The sequence below is a fragment of the Accipiter gentilis genome, chromosome 13 (genome assembly GCF_929443795.1).
Source record: "Accipiter gentilis chromosome 13, bAccGen1.1, whole genome shotgun sequence".
Taxonomy (NCBI): domain Eukaryota; kingdom Metazoa; phylum Chordata; class Aves; order Accipitriformes; family Accipitridae; genus Astur; species Astur gentilis.
Genome location: NC_064892.1, coordinates 15907372 through 15925373, shown reverse-complemented (window position 1 = coordinate 15925373; position 18002 = coordinate 15907372). Strand labels below are relative to the sequence as shown.

Here is an 18002-nt window from a genome sequence, read left to right as displayed (position 1 = left end):
GTCTTTTTTCAGGGTATTATCTCTCTCTCCACACCTTTCCTTCTTTATGTAACAGCTGCATAATTTAAAATGACCCATTATTTACTTGGGCATTTTTTGTAATAGCAGATTGTTAATGGAAATAGTTATGGATCTATACAGGATTTTACTCATCTGCTGCGCCTTTGTTGTTAGCCTGTTGCTGTTTCATTTACTAATCATTTGTTTCTGTGACAGTTTAAGCCAGTCTGTTCATTTTTAATCTGTGAGAACTTAAAAAAAAAAAAGGTTATCTCAGAGAGATAATTTTGCCAGTTAAAAAATGAATTGCTACTGTGAGCTCCTTCTTTATTTCTTAAGAGCCTGCTGTGTGGGCTTCCTGAGTTGGGTGGGGAGAAGGAAGGGAATTACGAAAGAAAAGATACAAAAGGAAGACTTAGGTATCCCCTCGGTTCTGCCAGCCCTGTTAGGATGTCTTGGGTACCCTAGGGCATTTCAGATGACACTCACCTGGAGTTTCAAATGATGGAAAAACCATGGGGTTTTTTTGTTTGTTTGTTGGGGGGGGGGCTGTTTTGTTTTTTTTAATCTACCATTTCCAGTTGATTTGGTTAAGTTGTGTAGCACAACTATAATGTGAAGGAAGACAACAAAAGGAAATAATTCTATTAATCCAGCCTTACTTTCCCATTAATTGAGGCAAGTCTAATAACTGTCATAAGTTAACAGTGTCTTATGGCTACTTCTTTTAAATTCCAGTGGTCTGTGTTCTGATTCATGGGATATCTACTCTATTCCAGAAAATAATTATTTAAAAAAAAAGTAAAAAAAAAAGAAGTTTTGAAGCAATATAGCTGCCTGATTACACCTGAGAATTTATTTCAGGGGGATTTACGAATCCTATTTTTATAGCTGCTTCATGCCTTTGCACATATCAAAACAGTTAGGGACATGCAAACTGTCTGGCCCTTACAGTTCAAAGATGTTTATTTTAGCCTTGCTTATTTTAAGCTTAGGAAGCTCTGCTATTGTGGTACTAACTGTCATTTCAAAGGGCACTATTATATTATTCTACACTCATTTAAAAAGAAATGATAGTGATTCACTGAATGAATTATTCATACTTGACAACATGTTATTGTACCAAGATACAGGAAAATATAAAATTGTATTTGTTCTTTAACTTTGGACACAATGGTATTTTTAAAAAATCAAATACTAATGTGTACTTTGGCACAACAGCTTTAGCATTTGTACCTCCCTCTGATAAAAGGTGATGCAAGAGCTTTCATCCAGCCTCTGCGCAGACAAGGACACTGCTTCAGGGGAATGCCAGACAGCGCAGCAGCTCGTCCGTAGTAGTCAGGGAAAACAGACTTCCCCTTACAGTTAGCTGCTAAGTAACCTTGGTTTTATCCTTTTTAAGTACCCAATTCTGCTCTCATTGAGGTGAATGAGAGCTTTTGCAGGAAATTTGCTTTTGTTCCATAGAAATTTACGGGAAGGAAACGGTCCTTCAGGCAGAGTTAATTCCTGTGCCTTCATGAATTTTCTATAGCAAGGTTCTAGCAACAGCAATTCCACTACATTTAACTGCAATTCAGAAATAACTTTAAACTCTTATTGCTGTCAACTACGTGTGTGTTTAGCTGTCTTAAAATCAAGACAGACATTTAAGATCCTCCTATGGCCTTAGAAAACTAACTTTATGTGCTTTCATAAAACACCAAAAACCGTCTATTTATGTCTTTTTGCATCCATTGCCACCCTTTTGATGAGATACCTGGTGCTGAGGTGCTGCACATCAGATGCCTCTTCTGTTTTGCTCTCATAAAGGGAAACCACACAGTTTGTATCATTGTGCGTTACTATGAGAGAAAATTAAGATTACGCCTTGCACTTTGAAGCAAAAAGAAGAGAAAGTCATGGCAGATTTTACAGGCTACAACAGATAGTAAGTCATGGAGGGATTATTCAAAAATCACAAGCAATCATTACACTCACTTATGCTTGCTTTGTTTTGTGAAAACAGCAGAGAGCAGTTGTGGTTCTGCAGCTTTTCTTGGTTATCGTGGGCATAAATCAATCACAGATTTGGAGGCAGGTATTACAAATCTTGAACTCTGCATGACATTCAATACAAAGTCAACATATAGCGGTTTATTTTTCTGAAGAACCAAGTTTGAGCATTTGCCTATGAATATTCCAGCTGTGATGTACCTACTGCACATATTTAAGACATATTCTAGTTACCAATGTCTGTTGGGATTGTGCTTGTGTCCTGAATATTGCTGGATGTCCTGGTTTCGGCTGGGATAGAGTTAATTTTCTTTCTAGTAGCTGGTATAGTGCTGTGTTTTGGATTTAGTATGAGAAGAATGTTGATAACACACTGATGTTTTCAGTTGTTGCTAAATTGTGTTTAGCCTAAGCCAAGGACTTTTCAGCTTCTCGTGCCCAGCCAGCCAGAAGGCTGGAGGGGCACAAGAAGTTGGGAGGGGAGACAGCCAGGGCAGCTGACCCAAACTGGCCAAAGGGGTATTCCATACCATGTGATGTCATGCCCAGTATATAAACTGGGGGGAGTTAGCCTGGGGGGGGATTGCTGCTTAAGAACTAACTGGGCATCAGTTGGTGAGTGGTGAGCAATTGCATTGTGCATCACTTGTTTTGTATATTCCAATTCTTTTATTATTGTCGTTTTATTATTGTTATTATTATAATTATTATTTTCTTCCTTTCTGTTGTATTAAACTGTTCTTATCTCAACCCACAAGTTTTACTTTTTTTTTTCTCCTGATTCTCTTCCCCATCCCACTGGGTGGGGGTAAGTGAGTGAGCTGCTGTGTGGTGCTTAGTTGCCAACTGGGGTTAAACCAGGACACCAGACTTCTGTACTGAAGACATGAAGAATGAAAGAAGCCTAGTCACCACTTAGTGGGGTTTTTTTCCTATTCATGCTGTTGGGAAGTAAGCTAGTCACTTAGTATTGGGGCCATCGATAGACTCTGACTCATTGATATTTTTGCCCGTCATTTGTTTTTGCATTGAAAGTTGGTGGGGGTTTTGGAGGGGTTTTTTGTTTGTATACGTATTTCATCTAAGCCTGTCAGATTTAAGAGCTCTTATAGCATGGCTGTGAGATGATGATCACATAAACCAATTCTAATGGTGTTTGCAAACACAGACACTAAATATAATTACTCACCTTTAGTGGCTACAGTACCAATAGTGAAATGAATTAGCAACTTGATCTACTGGATATATTAATTTGCCAGCTAGATTTGGACAAAAGTAGTATAAGAGAGTGTGGTGTCAGCCTCTTTAACCTAAAAGACAGAGGATACCAGCACTGATCTCCTGAATACTGACTGATTCACTATTACTTTCTCTAACATATGAATCACTACATTTTTGTGTAATAATGTCAGGTATAATGCTTAGAAACAGCAGAGTAACAAGTTACAGCAAAGATCCATACTGCTCTTCCCTTTGTTAAATCTCAACCTTGTATCAGTTATCTCTACCCTCGTGATAAGTAGTCTTCTCAGAATTAGTAGGGGCTAATTCTGAGAGATATTCCTAGACTCCCATTACAAAAATGTCTCTCTCCTATTTAATCAGTACCTTTGTTTCCCTGATTCAGAAAAAAAGTCTGAAAAGCTGTCTTTTTTCCTCTCTTAGCTCTGTTCTTATGGGCATCTGGTTCAGATGAAGTTAAGGGTCCTCTAGTTCATTCAAACATCTGGTGCTATAAATATTCATGCCTTGGTAGGATTCCAAATTTTTTGCATCCATTGGCTTCTTTTTCTAAAAAATATATGAGCATTTTATATGAGGAGAGCTTTCCTCCATCTGAGTGCTTGCTCAGAGTTATGACTGTATCTTCAAAAACTGCTGAAGGAGGAAGAAAATTGAGGTTGTATAAAAGCAGTATAGCTATACTGAGTCACAGAAAAAAAACCACAAACATTTAGACCAGCATCGTCTCTGTGACACCAATCAACAACACATTACCCATTCAACACTGCTAGCATGATTATAGATTGAGTTCCTCAATGCTTTGTTAAGCCTTGTCTAAAGTTAGCGGAGATGCCCTTCTTACAGCCAACAGAGAGAATGGAGTAAATGTGGACTCCAGTTGAAACAGATTCTCCATCCTTGGAGATACCCAAAATTTGACCGGGCAAGGCCTGAGTAACCTGATCTAACTGGGCCTGCTCTGAGCTGAGAGTTGGACTAGCTAACCTCCGCATCTCCCTTCCCACCTACAGGATTCTGTGACTCTGACTGTTGTATTTAGCTTCCATGAATCCACTGCTAATCCCTTGGTAGGAGAAAAACAAATTCTTCTCATACTTATCTGAGATCTTTTCAGTTATGCAATGAGAACATCAAAACACACATTCGGTAGCTTTCTGAAGGCACACAGGGTATAGCTAGATGCCTACATGTGAGCTGGATGCCCAAGCTCCCATTACAGTCAGTGGAAATCAAATCAATGGAGTCGATAATTGGACTAAATTTTAAGAATCTAGGTTGCCCACATTCTCCACAAACTTGTTATTAATTTGTTGCATTTAAACTACAGCTTAGGTCACCCCTGCCAATGTGATGCACTACAACTTGTACAGTTTATGTGGGTCACACATGTTTTATGCAGAACTGGGAATTTACTGCTAGTCTAATTAAAAGTCTTGACAGTCTAAACAAAGAATTATTATTAGTCTCGGCACAATGATACTAACAATTGTAATACAATTTATCCAAACATTATGGCTCGCTCCAATAATGATACAGTGAAAACCAAAATACCCAAACTTTATGGTAATTGTCCCTTTCTCTGGTATTATGCTCACCTTTCCACTGTCACTCTGGTGACACAGATCACGTCCTAAGGCTGATGACTACTGTCTAGGGTGGAGGGTGTCACGGCGAGTCATCCATGGAAGAGGTCTGATGTTGGGGAGGTTCTTCCTTCTCTTTTCTGGAAATGTGATTTGGTGTTGATGGTTCTTCCCCCTCACTCTTGGGTCTGCTTAGCGTCATTATTATGTACTTGCTAACACTTGCTCCTTACTCATTGGTTCACAATTCCATATTACATCCAAATCTACTATGTATGGTACGTTTTACATAAGTCAGATACCTGTTCTTTGCTCTTTTTGTTACCTCTAAATTGTTTTACCAGGGTCCCAAGGTTGCATTCCTTTGGCAGCCAGTAACTGACTACTGCTGAGTTGTTTACGACCCAGGGGCCTCTGTTATCATCCCGTGTCTGCACTTTCAAGGCTCCGGTTATCATCCGATGCTTGTACTTCTCTACAACGCATTTTTATTCTAGAGTCATAGATAGATCACTAGAGAAAGAAAAACTACACGTTCTATCGACTACTCATAAAAGTGTATATTACAATAAGCCTTACACCATTCAACTGTACAAAGCTAAGCAAAGGCTGAAACAAATCAGGTAAACAGTCACCTGGTTATCAGACAACTGCTGTTACAGCTAAACAAAATAACCCAACCTCCAGGCAGGTCAAGACAAGTCCAGATCAATCCTGACATGTCCTAATGTCCGCGTTGTCAGCTTAACACAGAGCCTGCAGCCTGCTACTTGTAACGGTAGCACCGTATGCGCTGGGCTGTAAGGCTGAAGAGTCCGGAGAGCTATTCAGCTCACCCTGTAACAGATGCCTCCATCTGAAGAGCCCAGTCCCACCTGTAGTGTCCTTAATGTGTTTTGAATGCAGACATCTGTAACAGAAACATCTAAATTTAGGTGAGCTAACTGCTCTGTAGTAGAATAAATCTGGGCAACACAGTTGACGAATACTTCAAGATAAGCATTCCTCCTTTCATTTAGCTGAACTCACATAACCATGTGCAGGACCAAACCCTTAAAGAACTGCTCAGTTTAGATCATTTCTGTACACTCCTGGCAGCATTTAAGACACTGAAGCACAGCACTGTCTTTTTTGCCCCCAAACTGACATGAATGCTGCAGTGTCATACCTGAAGCTACGTAACATGCACCACACAACCGAACAAAAGCTAGCTTCAGTGGAAATTGTCATTGGAAATTATTTCTCAAAATTCACTTTTTACTTTCTGCCACTGCAGTCCTAGGTCAGCTCAGATGTTGATGGATACTTACACTCGGATTCAGCGAAATAGGCATTTTTTCCAGAAAGCTACGTGCTTTTGAAAACAACAGTATGGAAAAGACTTGAGCAATTTTAATTATAGTTGTGACTATGTGCTTGCATATTATTAGTCCCTGAGGTGTGCCTGGACAAAATTTAGGCAACTGCCTATAGCTGAAATAGTACGGTGTATACGGACAGGGGGACACATGTTGTTTGACTGTTAATCATGCTAGACCAGTGAAAAAGAACATTTTTCTCCATGTTTAACAAGTTACCTGTTGAGGTAAGCAGTCGTATCCAGACAATTTGAACTGCTTCCTACGCTTACGTGTCTAGCCAATAAGTAAAAACTATGCATGTCAGAAATCCTCTAAAAGTCGTTTGAAGTGCTTTGCAAGATACAGAATGCTTACTCAACAGGAAACTCCAGGCATGGGGCCTTAGACAGAATTTAGGCTGAGTTAGCATTGCAGCTGGCTAGGTTTGGTTGATGATATGGTGGTTAATGGCACGGTAATGCTCTCTTTTTGTTTATATTCTGACTTACATTCAAAGGAGACTAAGCTAGCATTACAAGAAGCCACTGTAACAGCACAACACCATGTGGTTTTTAATGCAGTTGTATTACAAACACAGAATAAAAGGGTGGCTCCTAATCCAAGAGGTTTATAATTTATGCAGAGCTTTATTTTATATAGAAGAAAATAAATTTGGGCATAAAGCCTGCTCAAGAGCTGTATATATGGGAAATATATATAATGATGAACAGACTGGAAGTTCTTTAGAACAAAACCATTACCAGTACTGTGCAGGACAGTGCGTCACAGGACATCTAATCTGAGATCATTTTCATTTTATAGCTTTTTCAAATAGATTTTTATATTGTGTTATAAGCGTTAGGAGAAATGCCAGTACATTAGACTCACTGACCTAGCAGTAACTTGCTGTGAATATATTCAGCTTCCCTCTGTTCCTGTAGGACAGAGACCATGCATTGCAGTTGATAACTTTAAGGCAATACTGGTGCTACAAGAGCATGGAGTTACTTGTGTATCTACCACTTGGTCTTTCCTCTTCTAGTTGCATAACAAAATGATTTTCAGATAGCATCCAGGCATGAAGTGCTTAGATTTTTTGCGTACAACTGATTTTAAAACAAAGTAGCTTTCAGATTAATGGCTGAACAAATGTTTGAATAAACTTTTTCCTATGGAATACACGCTAAAACTGTTTTCTACTTAATCATACTTATTGATAGTACAAAAAGGACAAGTATTGCCAAGATCAGAGTGGAAATGTCTTGTCCAAATAGGACTTCATTAACAGCAATGGATGTCTTCTTGCAGTATCCATCTGTACTGACTTTCAATGCACAAAGCATATGGCCATCTGTATTTTCTACCATTTCCTCCATTTTTTCCAACAGGTCTCAAGGGCTTGGTTTTTTTTTTTTTTGTTGTTGTTCTTTGTTTTCTAACTGGAGGTATTTTCTCACATATTTCCCACATTCCTTCACAGTCTGGCGTATATTTACATTCTTTATTCTGTATTTCTACTTTACTGTCATCAGTTTTATCAATTCTGCCTGACTTCTGCACATTCCATTCAATCCTATTTGTTAAATGGAAACTTCAAAGCCATACGGGGATTTTTTTGCTTGTTAAACATTGTTTATTTCCATAACAGCACATATTGGGTACTGTCAAGACTAGGTTTTTAACATTAGATCTGTATCTGAAAAAACACTGAAAAATATACCACATAAATTTTTTTAAAAATTGATTACTTCTTGGTTTTGTTGTTTGGGGGTTTTTAGGTAGTGACTACCATCAGCGTTTGTTACACACAAATATTTAAATGATTACATTTTATTACAAGGCATTTTCAAAAAAATAGTTATAAATTCAGAGATTTTTAAAGAGACAAACTAGTTTTAAAGAGAACAACTTCAAACTGGCACACGCTCACGTGTTTACTCCCATGAGTCTTCTGCTTTGTACTGACTTCTCTCAAAGTACACATGCCTCTCCCAAGAGGTGGAACTTAGCAGATCCTTCTTACTCACTGTAAGATCCTCCTCTGTTACCTGTGTAAAACATTGTCAGTCTTTGCATTCATCCTTCATAGCAACATCCAGTTTGTCTCACATTATGTGGAAATACAATTTTTTAATAAGAATCCGCTCTGAGAGAAAAGCACATACTGCCTCAGCCTTTATTTATGGACTCTATACCATTTCCTCTGGATTCATAGCTTACTTCACAAAACTGGCTAAGCAATCATCTCGCAGTGGCAGCTTGCTACGCTCTTTTTTTCTGCAAAAACACCAAGCTATACTGAAGAAGCTGTACTGCTTGCTAATGTGAGCACTGGCTCCCTGAATTTGTCTGAAGTGTAGCTATGTCTATTTGGCATATAATGTTCCCTCACTATGGTCTCCTGCTTTTAACCGTGCTTGTGGCCAGCAAAGGTAATTAGTGTAATGGAGGCAACAGAGACATAGGGATCTGACCAAGCTACCAATTTAGACAAAGTACAGCTATGCACAGATATGATGAGCTTGTCAGAATATACCTGAACTAGTTTAAAACTGCTGCCGAGACTAATGGGAAATAGCTGTGGCAGCATAGAGATCCATGCGGACTGCAAAATCTATCCTAGACCAAGGCAAATACTTGAGATGTTTCCCACCCTGAGCTCTGTGTTGCACTAATGACATTTAAAGCTGGTTCAGATATATCCGTATATGCAAGGACCAGATTTACAAGACTGTACACGTGTGTACACACACTGAACAAAGATGACGACAATGTAATTGAAAATCTGTATTCAGCTATGAAACCTTAAGAATAGCCCAGTGTTCCTGTAATGATGGCTCTGGCATGGCCTATATTGCCTAAAAAAGGAGAAGAAAAGATAAAGAAAACCAAGCCAACCTCTCCTGTTTCTCTCTAGGAAATTCAGTACCAGTGGTTTCGTTAAGCCAACTTCCTGCTTAAAGTAGCTATCTAAAGCCATATCAGAAATTTTGTGCCATTTACATAATCAAGAACATGGAATTAAAAATAAACAGTTTATAAACAGAGTTTGAAAACGGTGAGGAAAACATATACAATCAGTAAATTCACAGCCTTGTTTCAGGTCAATCCATGAGTAAATTAGGTACATTAATTTCATTAGATTTACATTTGGAAAAATCTATTTATTTCCTACTGACATTATCCGTACTAGAGGTTTGAAAACCAAGGCTTAAGATGCAAAACGAAGCCACAAAAACTGAATTTCTTTTTTGTTTGTTTAGTTTTTGGATAGAAATGTACAGCTTTTATTCTAAATTCTTTATATGGTACAGCAAGCAAAATAGGACAGTAAGCATAATATTTACTTAAAATAGTACAAAATTGTAGAGTAATATAAATACGCATTATTGGTTTTATGTATGTTTATTAAGATGAATTAACCTAGTTGTAAAATCTACCTATTATATAAGTTCCATTGGAAACCTTAAAAATTTGAATAGGCTTATAGGTGAAGAAGTGTAAAGTTAAATATTGTGCTTTCTTATTTGCTGGTCATTTGATTGAATAATGAATGAAAAACAAGTTTAAAATTGCTAACTGTCTTGTACTGCTTGCCTTTGCGCAATTACGTTCAGACTTGTCTGAATTCAGATCACATCCTTCAAGTCAACTTTCTGCAGAACTGAGCTTGCAACAGCTATTACTACCAAAGAAGATTCTTTTTTTGGCTCATTTTCATGGTGGAGCAAAGTTTAAACTGTTGTAAACTTGCTGACTAAGAGCAATTACGTCTCTTCTTTCCTAAAACAAATCTGAAGCAATACTTTCTTTAAATGTCATTTTGACACTATTTTATTCACATGCTATTTAGAACTGTTTATGCTTCCTTAAATACAGATCTTTTACAATAAACAATTTACTGCAGGATCCAGAAAACAGTGCTAACATTTACTGTAGGCCCTTAAGGTTTAAGGTCAAACTGAAAAAGTAAATCTTAAAACTTGTATTAAAGTGTTTTAGTCAGCATGACTTGTTCATCTAAGTAATAAAGTGATAGCAGTTCTGAAATACACATTTCTCACTTTCAATATATATTTTGTACAAGAGAGTACAAGAAAGATGTGGACATACTGGAGAGAGTCCAACAAAGGGCCACCAAGATGATGAAGGAACTGGAGCATCTCTCCTGTGAGGAAAGTCTCTGAGACCTAAGAGACTGTCCAGCCTGGAGCAAAGAAGGCGCAGAGGGGATCTCATCAATGTGTATAAATACCTGCAGGAAGGCTGCAAAGAAGAGGGAGCCAGGGTCTTTTCAGTGGTGCCCAGTGACAGGACCAGAGGCAGTGGGCACAACCTGAAACACAAGAGGTTCCCTCTGAACATCAGGAAACACTTTTTTGTTTACTGTGAGAATGACCGAGCACTGGCACGGTTGCCCAGAGAGCTCATGGAGTGTCCATCCTTTGAAATATTCAAAAGCCATCTGGACACGGTCCTGGGCAACCAGCCCTATGTGGCCTTGCTTGATCAGGGGGGTTGGAGCCGATAACCTGCAGAGGTTTCTTACAACCTCAACCATTCTGTGATTCTGTGGTTCTGTGATTTAAAGGTGCCTTAGTGCTTGCTGATTACTTTGCATTATAGATTAATATTATGCCATAGTCAAAACTTCTGGAACCAGACAGTTAAATTAAAATATACAGATAACACTATTTTGAAAATACAAAAATCTGACAGCAATGCATGACCTCCCTATTACAGCCTTCTACCAGTACAATGACATAGCCTCCTATCTAGTTACATAGCTTTAAAAAAAAGTTACAATGTTCCAGAAAGAATAGGAGCTGAAAGATGGACATATTTAAAGCCTAAATTAGTCACATTGTCTGTTATAAATCCCATAAAGTACTCTGATAATACTCCTGAAGAAAAAGAAGTTGGGTCTCTGTATCCCCTAAGTTGTATCACCCGTTCAAAATTTGTCCCTAGGTATGAAACTCCCTCCCCCCCACACCTTTACTACCTCTACTGACCCTTTCCCCAAGCTCTATGGAATATTTTCTAATTTCCCTACTAAAGACATTCTGGTTCTTGCCTACTGTCCTTTCTTCCCTTAAAAGAAGTGATCTGCACAAGTTCAAACCTGAAAGTGACATCTTAATAAATGCTTACTCAACTGTATTCAAACATTTACAGACTGAAATGCTATCCGGCAGCTATCAACTAATGCCCAAGTTGGAGTTTCTAAGACAGTGTATTCCACAGACCTGAGATAAAAAAAAAACAAAACAAAACTTAAAAAAACCATGGAGGTCAGCTGACATTTTCAAAATTTCAGATCAACACTCCATTTCTGATTTGTACACCACTTTTCAGGAAACATCTTCCCGGGCCGAGGTGTCACATGCAACACTTCAGAAACAATTTACCTTGGAGAAATTTGTTTCTAACAATATAGACGACACTAGAAGTTAAACCTATTACATGAATGGTCCAAATTCCATTTCCCATGAAATCTGGTAATATAATTAAGAGATTTTCCTTCTATCTTCTATTTGGTAACTGAAGCACAGTGCAGTACTCTGTACAAACTATTCTTAAACTCAGTATGACCTTTACTAATAAGTGTTCCTTTTAAGACAGAATAATTAAACATAGAAAATTTCATTGTGTATAGAGGGAAAGGGGAAAAAGGAGGAAATCCTGTTAGGAAAATAATAACATTAATCCATTTCTAACCCATATTTCTCTGCCAACATTTTTTCCTAACCGCTAGGGCTTTTGATGTGCAAGAGTTCTTCTATGAGGAACATAACAAATGCATCAAACAATAGAGTAGGCCCAAACTTCGCAAACTTGTTTTGTTCGGGTAGCTTTAGTAACTGCTGCATTAACCAGCTACGGGCTGCAAGCAAGGTCCTGGGCACGCAGAGAAAGACTCACGCTTCCACCTCCTCCTCCCTCATAATCCTGTGTATCTTCACTCCCACCCCCAGTCTAGAAACAAAACTCTGAGCTCACTCTGCACTTCTCTGCCCTCCTACACGCACATACTGGGACTTAAGTCCACTCCCCCACGTCCTCACCCAGCTTACCAGTAATGACTGCTTGCACGGAAACTCCTACCTCACTGCGCAGGTCAGCCTCTGTCCTAGCCGGGATAAAGGCAGTGATCTGGGCTGCAGGATAAAAAGCTCCCTGTGCAAGCCATTAGCGACAGCAAGAAGCTGCTTTTGTGACAGCATTTACCTTGCAGATCAGTTATACTCTGCTACACGTACAGATGCTCAACTAGGAGCTGCATCTACAGCTATTTTGAAATTGTTTCGTACCACAGCTACATCTCTGACAGTTTGGGAACTTAGGAATGAGTCAACCTCATCTGATATGCCGCTATGGGGGAAGGCGTTTTTCAGTTTTTACCCCAGGAGGTCATAAACATATACAGTTTTAGGAAGAAGAGAGGAGAAAAAAGTCACGTTTTCTAGTCACAGAAGGGTGTTTGCACATGGGCTCATGACTCATCAACCACTTTAGGTAGATGCCTATTCCTAATCATTCTCCAGGTCCCCAAGATGTCTTCTGTGCCATATCCTAATTCTGGCCCCATGGTGATAAATACCTAAGCAAGGCATGGGTTTGGGGGCTAACAGCCTCGCAGAACAGCACTGCGGATTAAAGAGCGGGGAAAGGGCCGAGATGCAGACACCCATCACCAGCTGGGCGCCACGTACGCCTCTGGGAGGAGGCCGAGGATGGCTGCTGACACGGCCAGCAGGCTCAGCTCAGCACAGCACAGCTCAGCTCAGCGCAGCACAACGTGTGGTCCTGCAGCAGGGCCAGGGCCTCCAACAGCCCTCGCCTTCGTGGACCCAGGCAGCGGCCCTCGGGGCAGACAAGATGGCAACGCCCACAGGTGGGAGGCCGTAGGCTAGACCGCGGGCTCAGCAGCCCCGAAGGACACAGGGGGAGAGGACCGAGACCAGGGCGGCAGGCGGGGGAGGCAGGAGGCAGGAGGAGGAGGAGGAGGAGGAGGAGGAGGAGGAGGTGGAGGTGGAAGGCGGCGCAGCGCAGCCCCGCCTGTGCGCAGCGCCCAACGAAACCGCACACCGGCCGGCGTGGGGACAACATGGCTCCCGCGGCCCGCCCACGGCGCGGGGCGGGGCGGCCCCGGCGCGGCTCCGCGCATGCGCGCCCGGCAGCCTCTGGGCCGCGGAGGCACGCGCGGCGGAGCACGCGTTTGGCGGTGCGTCAGCGAGAGGGGGCGGTGCGTCAGCGAGAGGGGGCGGTGCGTCAGCGAGAGGGGGCGGTGCGTCAGTGAGAGGGGGCGGTGCCCCCCCGCCCCGCCCCGCCGGCACCTCCCCTGGCGGGGGCGGGGCGGGGCGCGCGGGGGGCGGGGCCTGCGCCGGCTCCGCCGCCGGGGTGGGCGGGGGGCGGCGGCGGCGGCGGCCGAGGGAGGGAGGGAAGGAAGGAAGGGAGGGAGGAGGGAGGGAGGAAGGGCCGAGGGGCCGGTCGGGGGAGCTGCGGCCGCGCCTGTGCGCCTCCGAGGGCGGCCGGGATGGATCACCACCAGCCCGCCAGCCGATACCGAGTGGTGAGTGCGGCGTCCCCGCCTCGGCCCCGCTCGCCTACCCCCCGCCTCGTCGGGGCGGCGGAGGGGGCGACCGGGGCATCCTTCCTTCCCCCCCCCCCTTCTCCCCCCCTCCCCCCCCCCCGGTTCTCGGTTCCCGCGGGGCTGTGGCGGGGCCCCGCGGCGTTTCTCCACCGTCGGTACGGGCCCGAGCGCGGCCCCCTCCCCCGTCTCCCCCCGCCCTGCCCTGCCCCGGCGACGGCGCGGCCTCTGACAGCCGGGCCTTGCCCGGGCGGCGCGGCCCCGGCGGGAGCTCCCCCCGCCACCCCCCATCCCCCCGGCAGCCCTGGCGGCCTCTGAGGGGGCGGCCGGCCGGCCTCGGCCGCGCTGCGGGCCCGCACGGGAAGCCGGCTTTGCCCGCCCCCTTTCCCCTCCGTACGGCTTCACCCCCCACCTCCCCTCCACCCCCCCCCCCCCCCCGGCGTCGGGTCCCGGGCCGGGGGCGGCGGGTTCCCCCGATCGCGTCCCCCGGCGGTGAGGGGCTGTCGGGCCTGTGCGGAGAGCGCGGCGGCAGCGGGACGGGGCTGAGCGGCCGCGGGGCTGGGGAAGGGGCAGGGTCGGCCATCTCCGGCTGGTCCGCGCCGGGGAGCGGAGCGGCGTTTCTGCCCTAAAACCTTGATGTTCTGGATAGCTCGTGGCTGCCGGGCTGCGCGCGTGTGCGCGCTGTCATCTTTAATCCGGGGCGCGCCTGTGCACACACGGGCGGTTTACTGAAGATTAGGCGCGGGGGGCTGTAAAGCGCAGGAGACCGACCTTCAGGGAGGCACAGACACACCCGAGCACAGGCCGTGTCGTTCAAGGGCAGCCCTCGGTGCTTTGCAGCTCGTTGAGTCCAGTTTCAGCGCCCGTGCTTCCCTTCCTGAGCTTCGCTTCAGAAATAATCATTTAGGATGCGAAGATTTTCCTCCTGCCCAGATCGATGGGTACCGCTTGTTTCTCGCAGTCGTTAGTTTAACATCAGTTATGTTAACCTTGTGGTCTTTAGCGTAGTGTCCAAATAGATGAGCTTTCCTGATTATTGGTCGCAAAAATGACTTGGGTGCAGTCGGTCTCCTCAAAAGTTTCAATGTCATCCTTCAGTTCCTTGTACTTCACGACTTTGCTATGTATGTAAGGGTATACTATGAAAGCCTGAAATTTTTGCTGCTGTCTGCAATTCAAATTTCTGCTACGCTCTTACAGCTAAATCCTGAATTGTTTCTCTTACTGTTTGTGCTTTACAGCTTGAGCAGTGAAAACAATGTCCACGGAAGTATTACTTCTGTGCACGTGTAGAGCTATATACTGATACTTATAGTCAAATTGTTCTTAGGTTATGATCTAAAAAAAAAAGTAATAGGAAAACCTTTGTAATAGGTTTGGAATATTTATTTTGTTAGTCTTGCAGCTTGGGAAACTTCTGCATGCTTTTGGATGATTATATACTGGGGTTGTCATGTAGCTGACGAACACACCTGGCACCCTACGACTTTTCAGGAGTGATGTATGCCTTTAGCATGCTAGTCGGTCACCAAGTGCTTTCTAGCAGGCTTCTTTTCCTGTGCCACGCTACCATAACTTGGAATTGGCAGAAGTCCTAAAGGCATTCCTTCTTTTTTGCAAAGGAGAATGAAATGCTGGCAGAGCGTTTTCTTAAGAGCCTACAAACACTATCTTCCCTGAGGCCTGAAGTAACCTGGGTACGTTTTAAAAGGCATTAACAGTATATGCTATTAAACTTCAGACAAATATGAGGGAAAACTTAAATCCATTACTCAAAGGAGTAGGAAAAAAACCACGGTAAGATGGAATGAAGAAATAATTTGTCTCTGTAATATTTGTATGTTAAATTTGATTAGGAACGTTCAAGCGATTTTGCTGGTGTCCAGCTTTGGGTAAACGCTCTTTGGTGCGGCCTTCCAAAAGGGATAATCTTAATATTCGACAGCAGGAGTTGGCCTCTTCAGTTCCTTGTGTGTATTAAACTTTGTGATCGATTTGTGTCACTGAATTTTGTTACGGAAGTGTTCTCTGAAGCCTTTGCAATTACAGCACATTAAGTTCCATTGAATCTGTTGTAAGTCACAATGGAAGTGCCATCTTAATCTCTGATGTACTCCAGAGTTTAAAATATGACCTTACTGATTACTGTCCCATTGGAAAAAGCGTATTGTTTTATCTTCTCTCTGTTATATCTGACCGCTAGACATTGAGATTTTTGTAATGTTATTTACTTGCTGTGTTGGGTCAGAGAATGGAAAGGAACAAGGCAATTGCAGATATACTTAATTAGCACCTGATTATTCAAGCATGTGATCTTAAGTGTTATGCTGTATTTGCTTACATAATGGCTGTGATAGGTGCTAAGCAATAGATTATTGCAGATTTATGGTTGTGTCCTAATTCTTAAGCACAAAATACGGAAGAGAAATACGAATTAACGTGGCTAATGTCACATTAGTTTTGCGAACGTCCCACTCCCTAGTGCTAAGCTTATGAAATCTGACCCATTCTGAATAATAGTAAAAACTTTTTTTTTCAGTCGTACCTGTTCTGCCTTTACTTCTGACTGATCTGTTTTGCTCTGTTCAGGGCAAGTTCTCTTCTAAATAAAAAGAATTACGGGCGTACGTTATTATCGAAGGAATTACTGACTTGCATTTCTGTTCCTGGCAGTGACAGTAGCGCTTCACTGAATTTGAAGGAGCTATCTCACTGCTGCCTCTTTTTATTTGTGGTTTCTTCAAGTAAGTTAAACTAAAAGACTTCAAGAATGTCTGGCAATTTAGTTTTGAGCTTTAGCACAACATGCCAGTTTTATGACTTCTTATGAAACAGAAAACGTCTGATCATAAAGCTAACCCTCAGCTTCTCTTGTTTTTTATCTGTGTCAGAAATAGCACTAAAGCTTCGTTCTGCATCTTGTTCTTTCTTGTGCATCTGCGCTTTATTTAAAAAGCAGTTTAAAAACGTTCAAACCAGGCAACTGTTAAAAGGCTGGTACTTGGAATTGCAGCAAAGTGAGTGTTATGAGCAAAGAGCAGGCGGTACATCAGCATTACGTAACTGTCTGCCTCGGGCATGTGTGATTTGTATTGCTTTCTGTCCCTCCTTTTTTGTCCTCTCTTCATAGGGCAAAAAGACAACTAATTGATGGGTAAGAATTTGTCATGCTTCCCTGCTGGAATATGACATCAGAAGTAAATTAGCCAACCTTTGTTGTTTAGCTTTACTTCCCTTTTCTTCCTTAGTCACTTGCATGCTGCAATCCTGTTGGTAAACGTGTCTTAAATTTTACATTTGTTACAGGTATAGTCAGTTCAGTTGTGTCGTTTCCTTATTGTTGTATTTTTTTCTTTTTTCTTCCCCTGTTCTGCTTGTTGTTAGGTAAGGGGACTGAGGCATCAACTTTAGGAAAATATAATAAAAATTCTTCAGTGATCATTCTGATTCTTTTTACCTTCTAGCTCTTTGTCGTCTGACCTTAACTTATGCATTACTATCTTGTCTGAAATGTCTGCTCCTAGTCCAGCTTGTTTGCAGAAAAAGTGATTTGAATGATGCTTTGCGAATCTATACTGAAACAAAGAAAAAGTGCAGCCTTTTTCTGCAGTGCATAAAACTGGGTGAGCAACTAAGTATTAAAGCTCAAGACTGTCTTTTTCCTCCGTGAAATGTGATTTTCCAGATAACTGAGTCATGAGGGAAGAATTCACGTGCATATGAGTGATTTAGGCACAAAAATCCCACTGAAGGAAGGCTGCAGGACTTTTATGCTGAACTGCTTAAAAATGACAATCAATGCTGCTCTCCCCCAGTCTTTTTTGATTAAAGCTTTGGGTTATCAATACGGGGTCAGGTAGTCATCAGGCTTTGACTTCTGGGCTGGTCAGAGGTAAGTGGTAAAATGGGTAGGTGCCAAACTGGGACAGATGGAGCCAAAGGCAGCAGTCCACACTGATGTCAGTTTAGCTGTCGCTGAGCTTGCCATTGCCGCTGTAGCACCAGGGTTTGGTGGGGTTTGTAAGTCATGTGTGATGCAAAGACTCTGAGACGGCAGCCTGCTGTTGTACAGGTCTGTACGGGGATAAAGAAATTGTGATTTTTAAAGGTGTACAAATGTAAGTTGTGTGTGCTTTATAGAAACGGGGTTACGAGCTGAAAATTGCTACTGTAAATGCTTTATTCCAGTCCATTTGCCTGCATAATATTACGTGTTGTGAATAGTTTTACAATTGCCTCAGA

At 42.6% G+C, this 18002-nt stretch overlaps 1 protein-coding gene across 2 annotated transcripts in view; it reads left to right on the top strand.

The window, feature by feature from the left end:
- Positions 1 to 13637: 13637 nt before the first annotated feature.
- Positions 13638 to 18002, top strand: part of NDFIP2 (Nedd4 family interacting protein 2) — a 49931-nt gene continuing 45566 nt past the window's right edge. For both annotated transcript variants that reach the window (XM_049816044.1, XM_049816043.1), the window contains exon 1: positions 13638 to 13742. In XM_049816044.1, the coding sequence (XP_049672001.1) occupies positions 13707 to 13742 (36 nt within the window). In that variant the 5' untranslated portion in view covers positions 13638 to 13706. The remainder of the gene's footprint in view (positions 13743 to 18002) is intronic.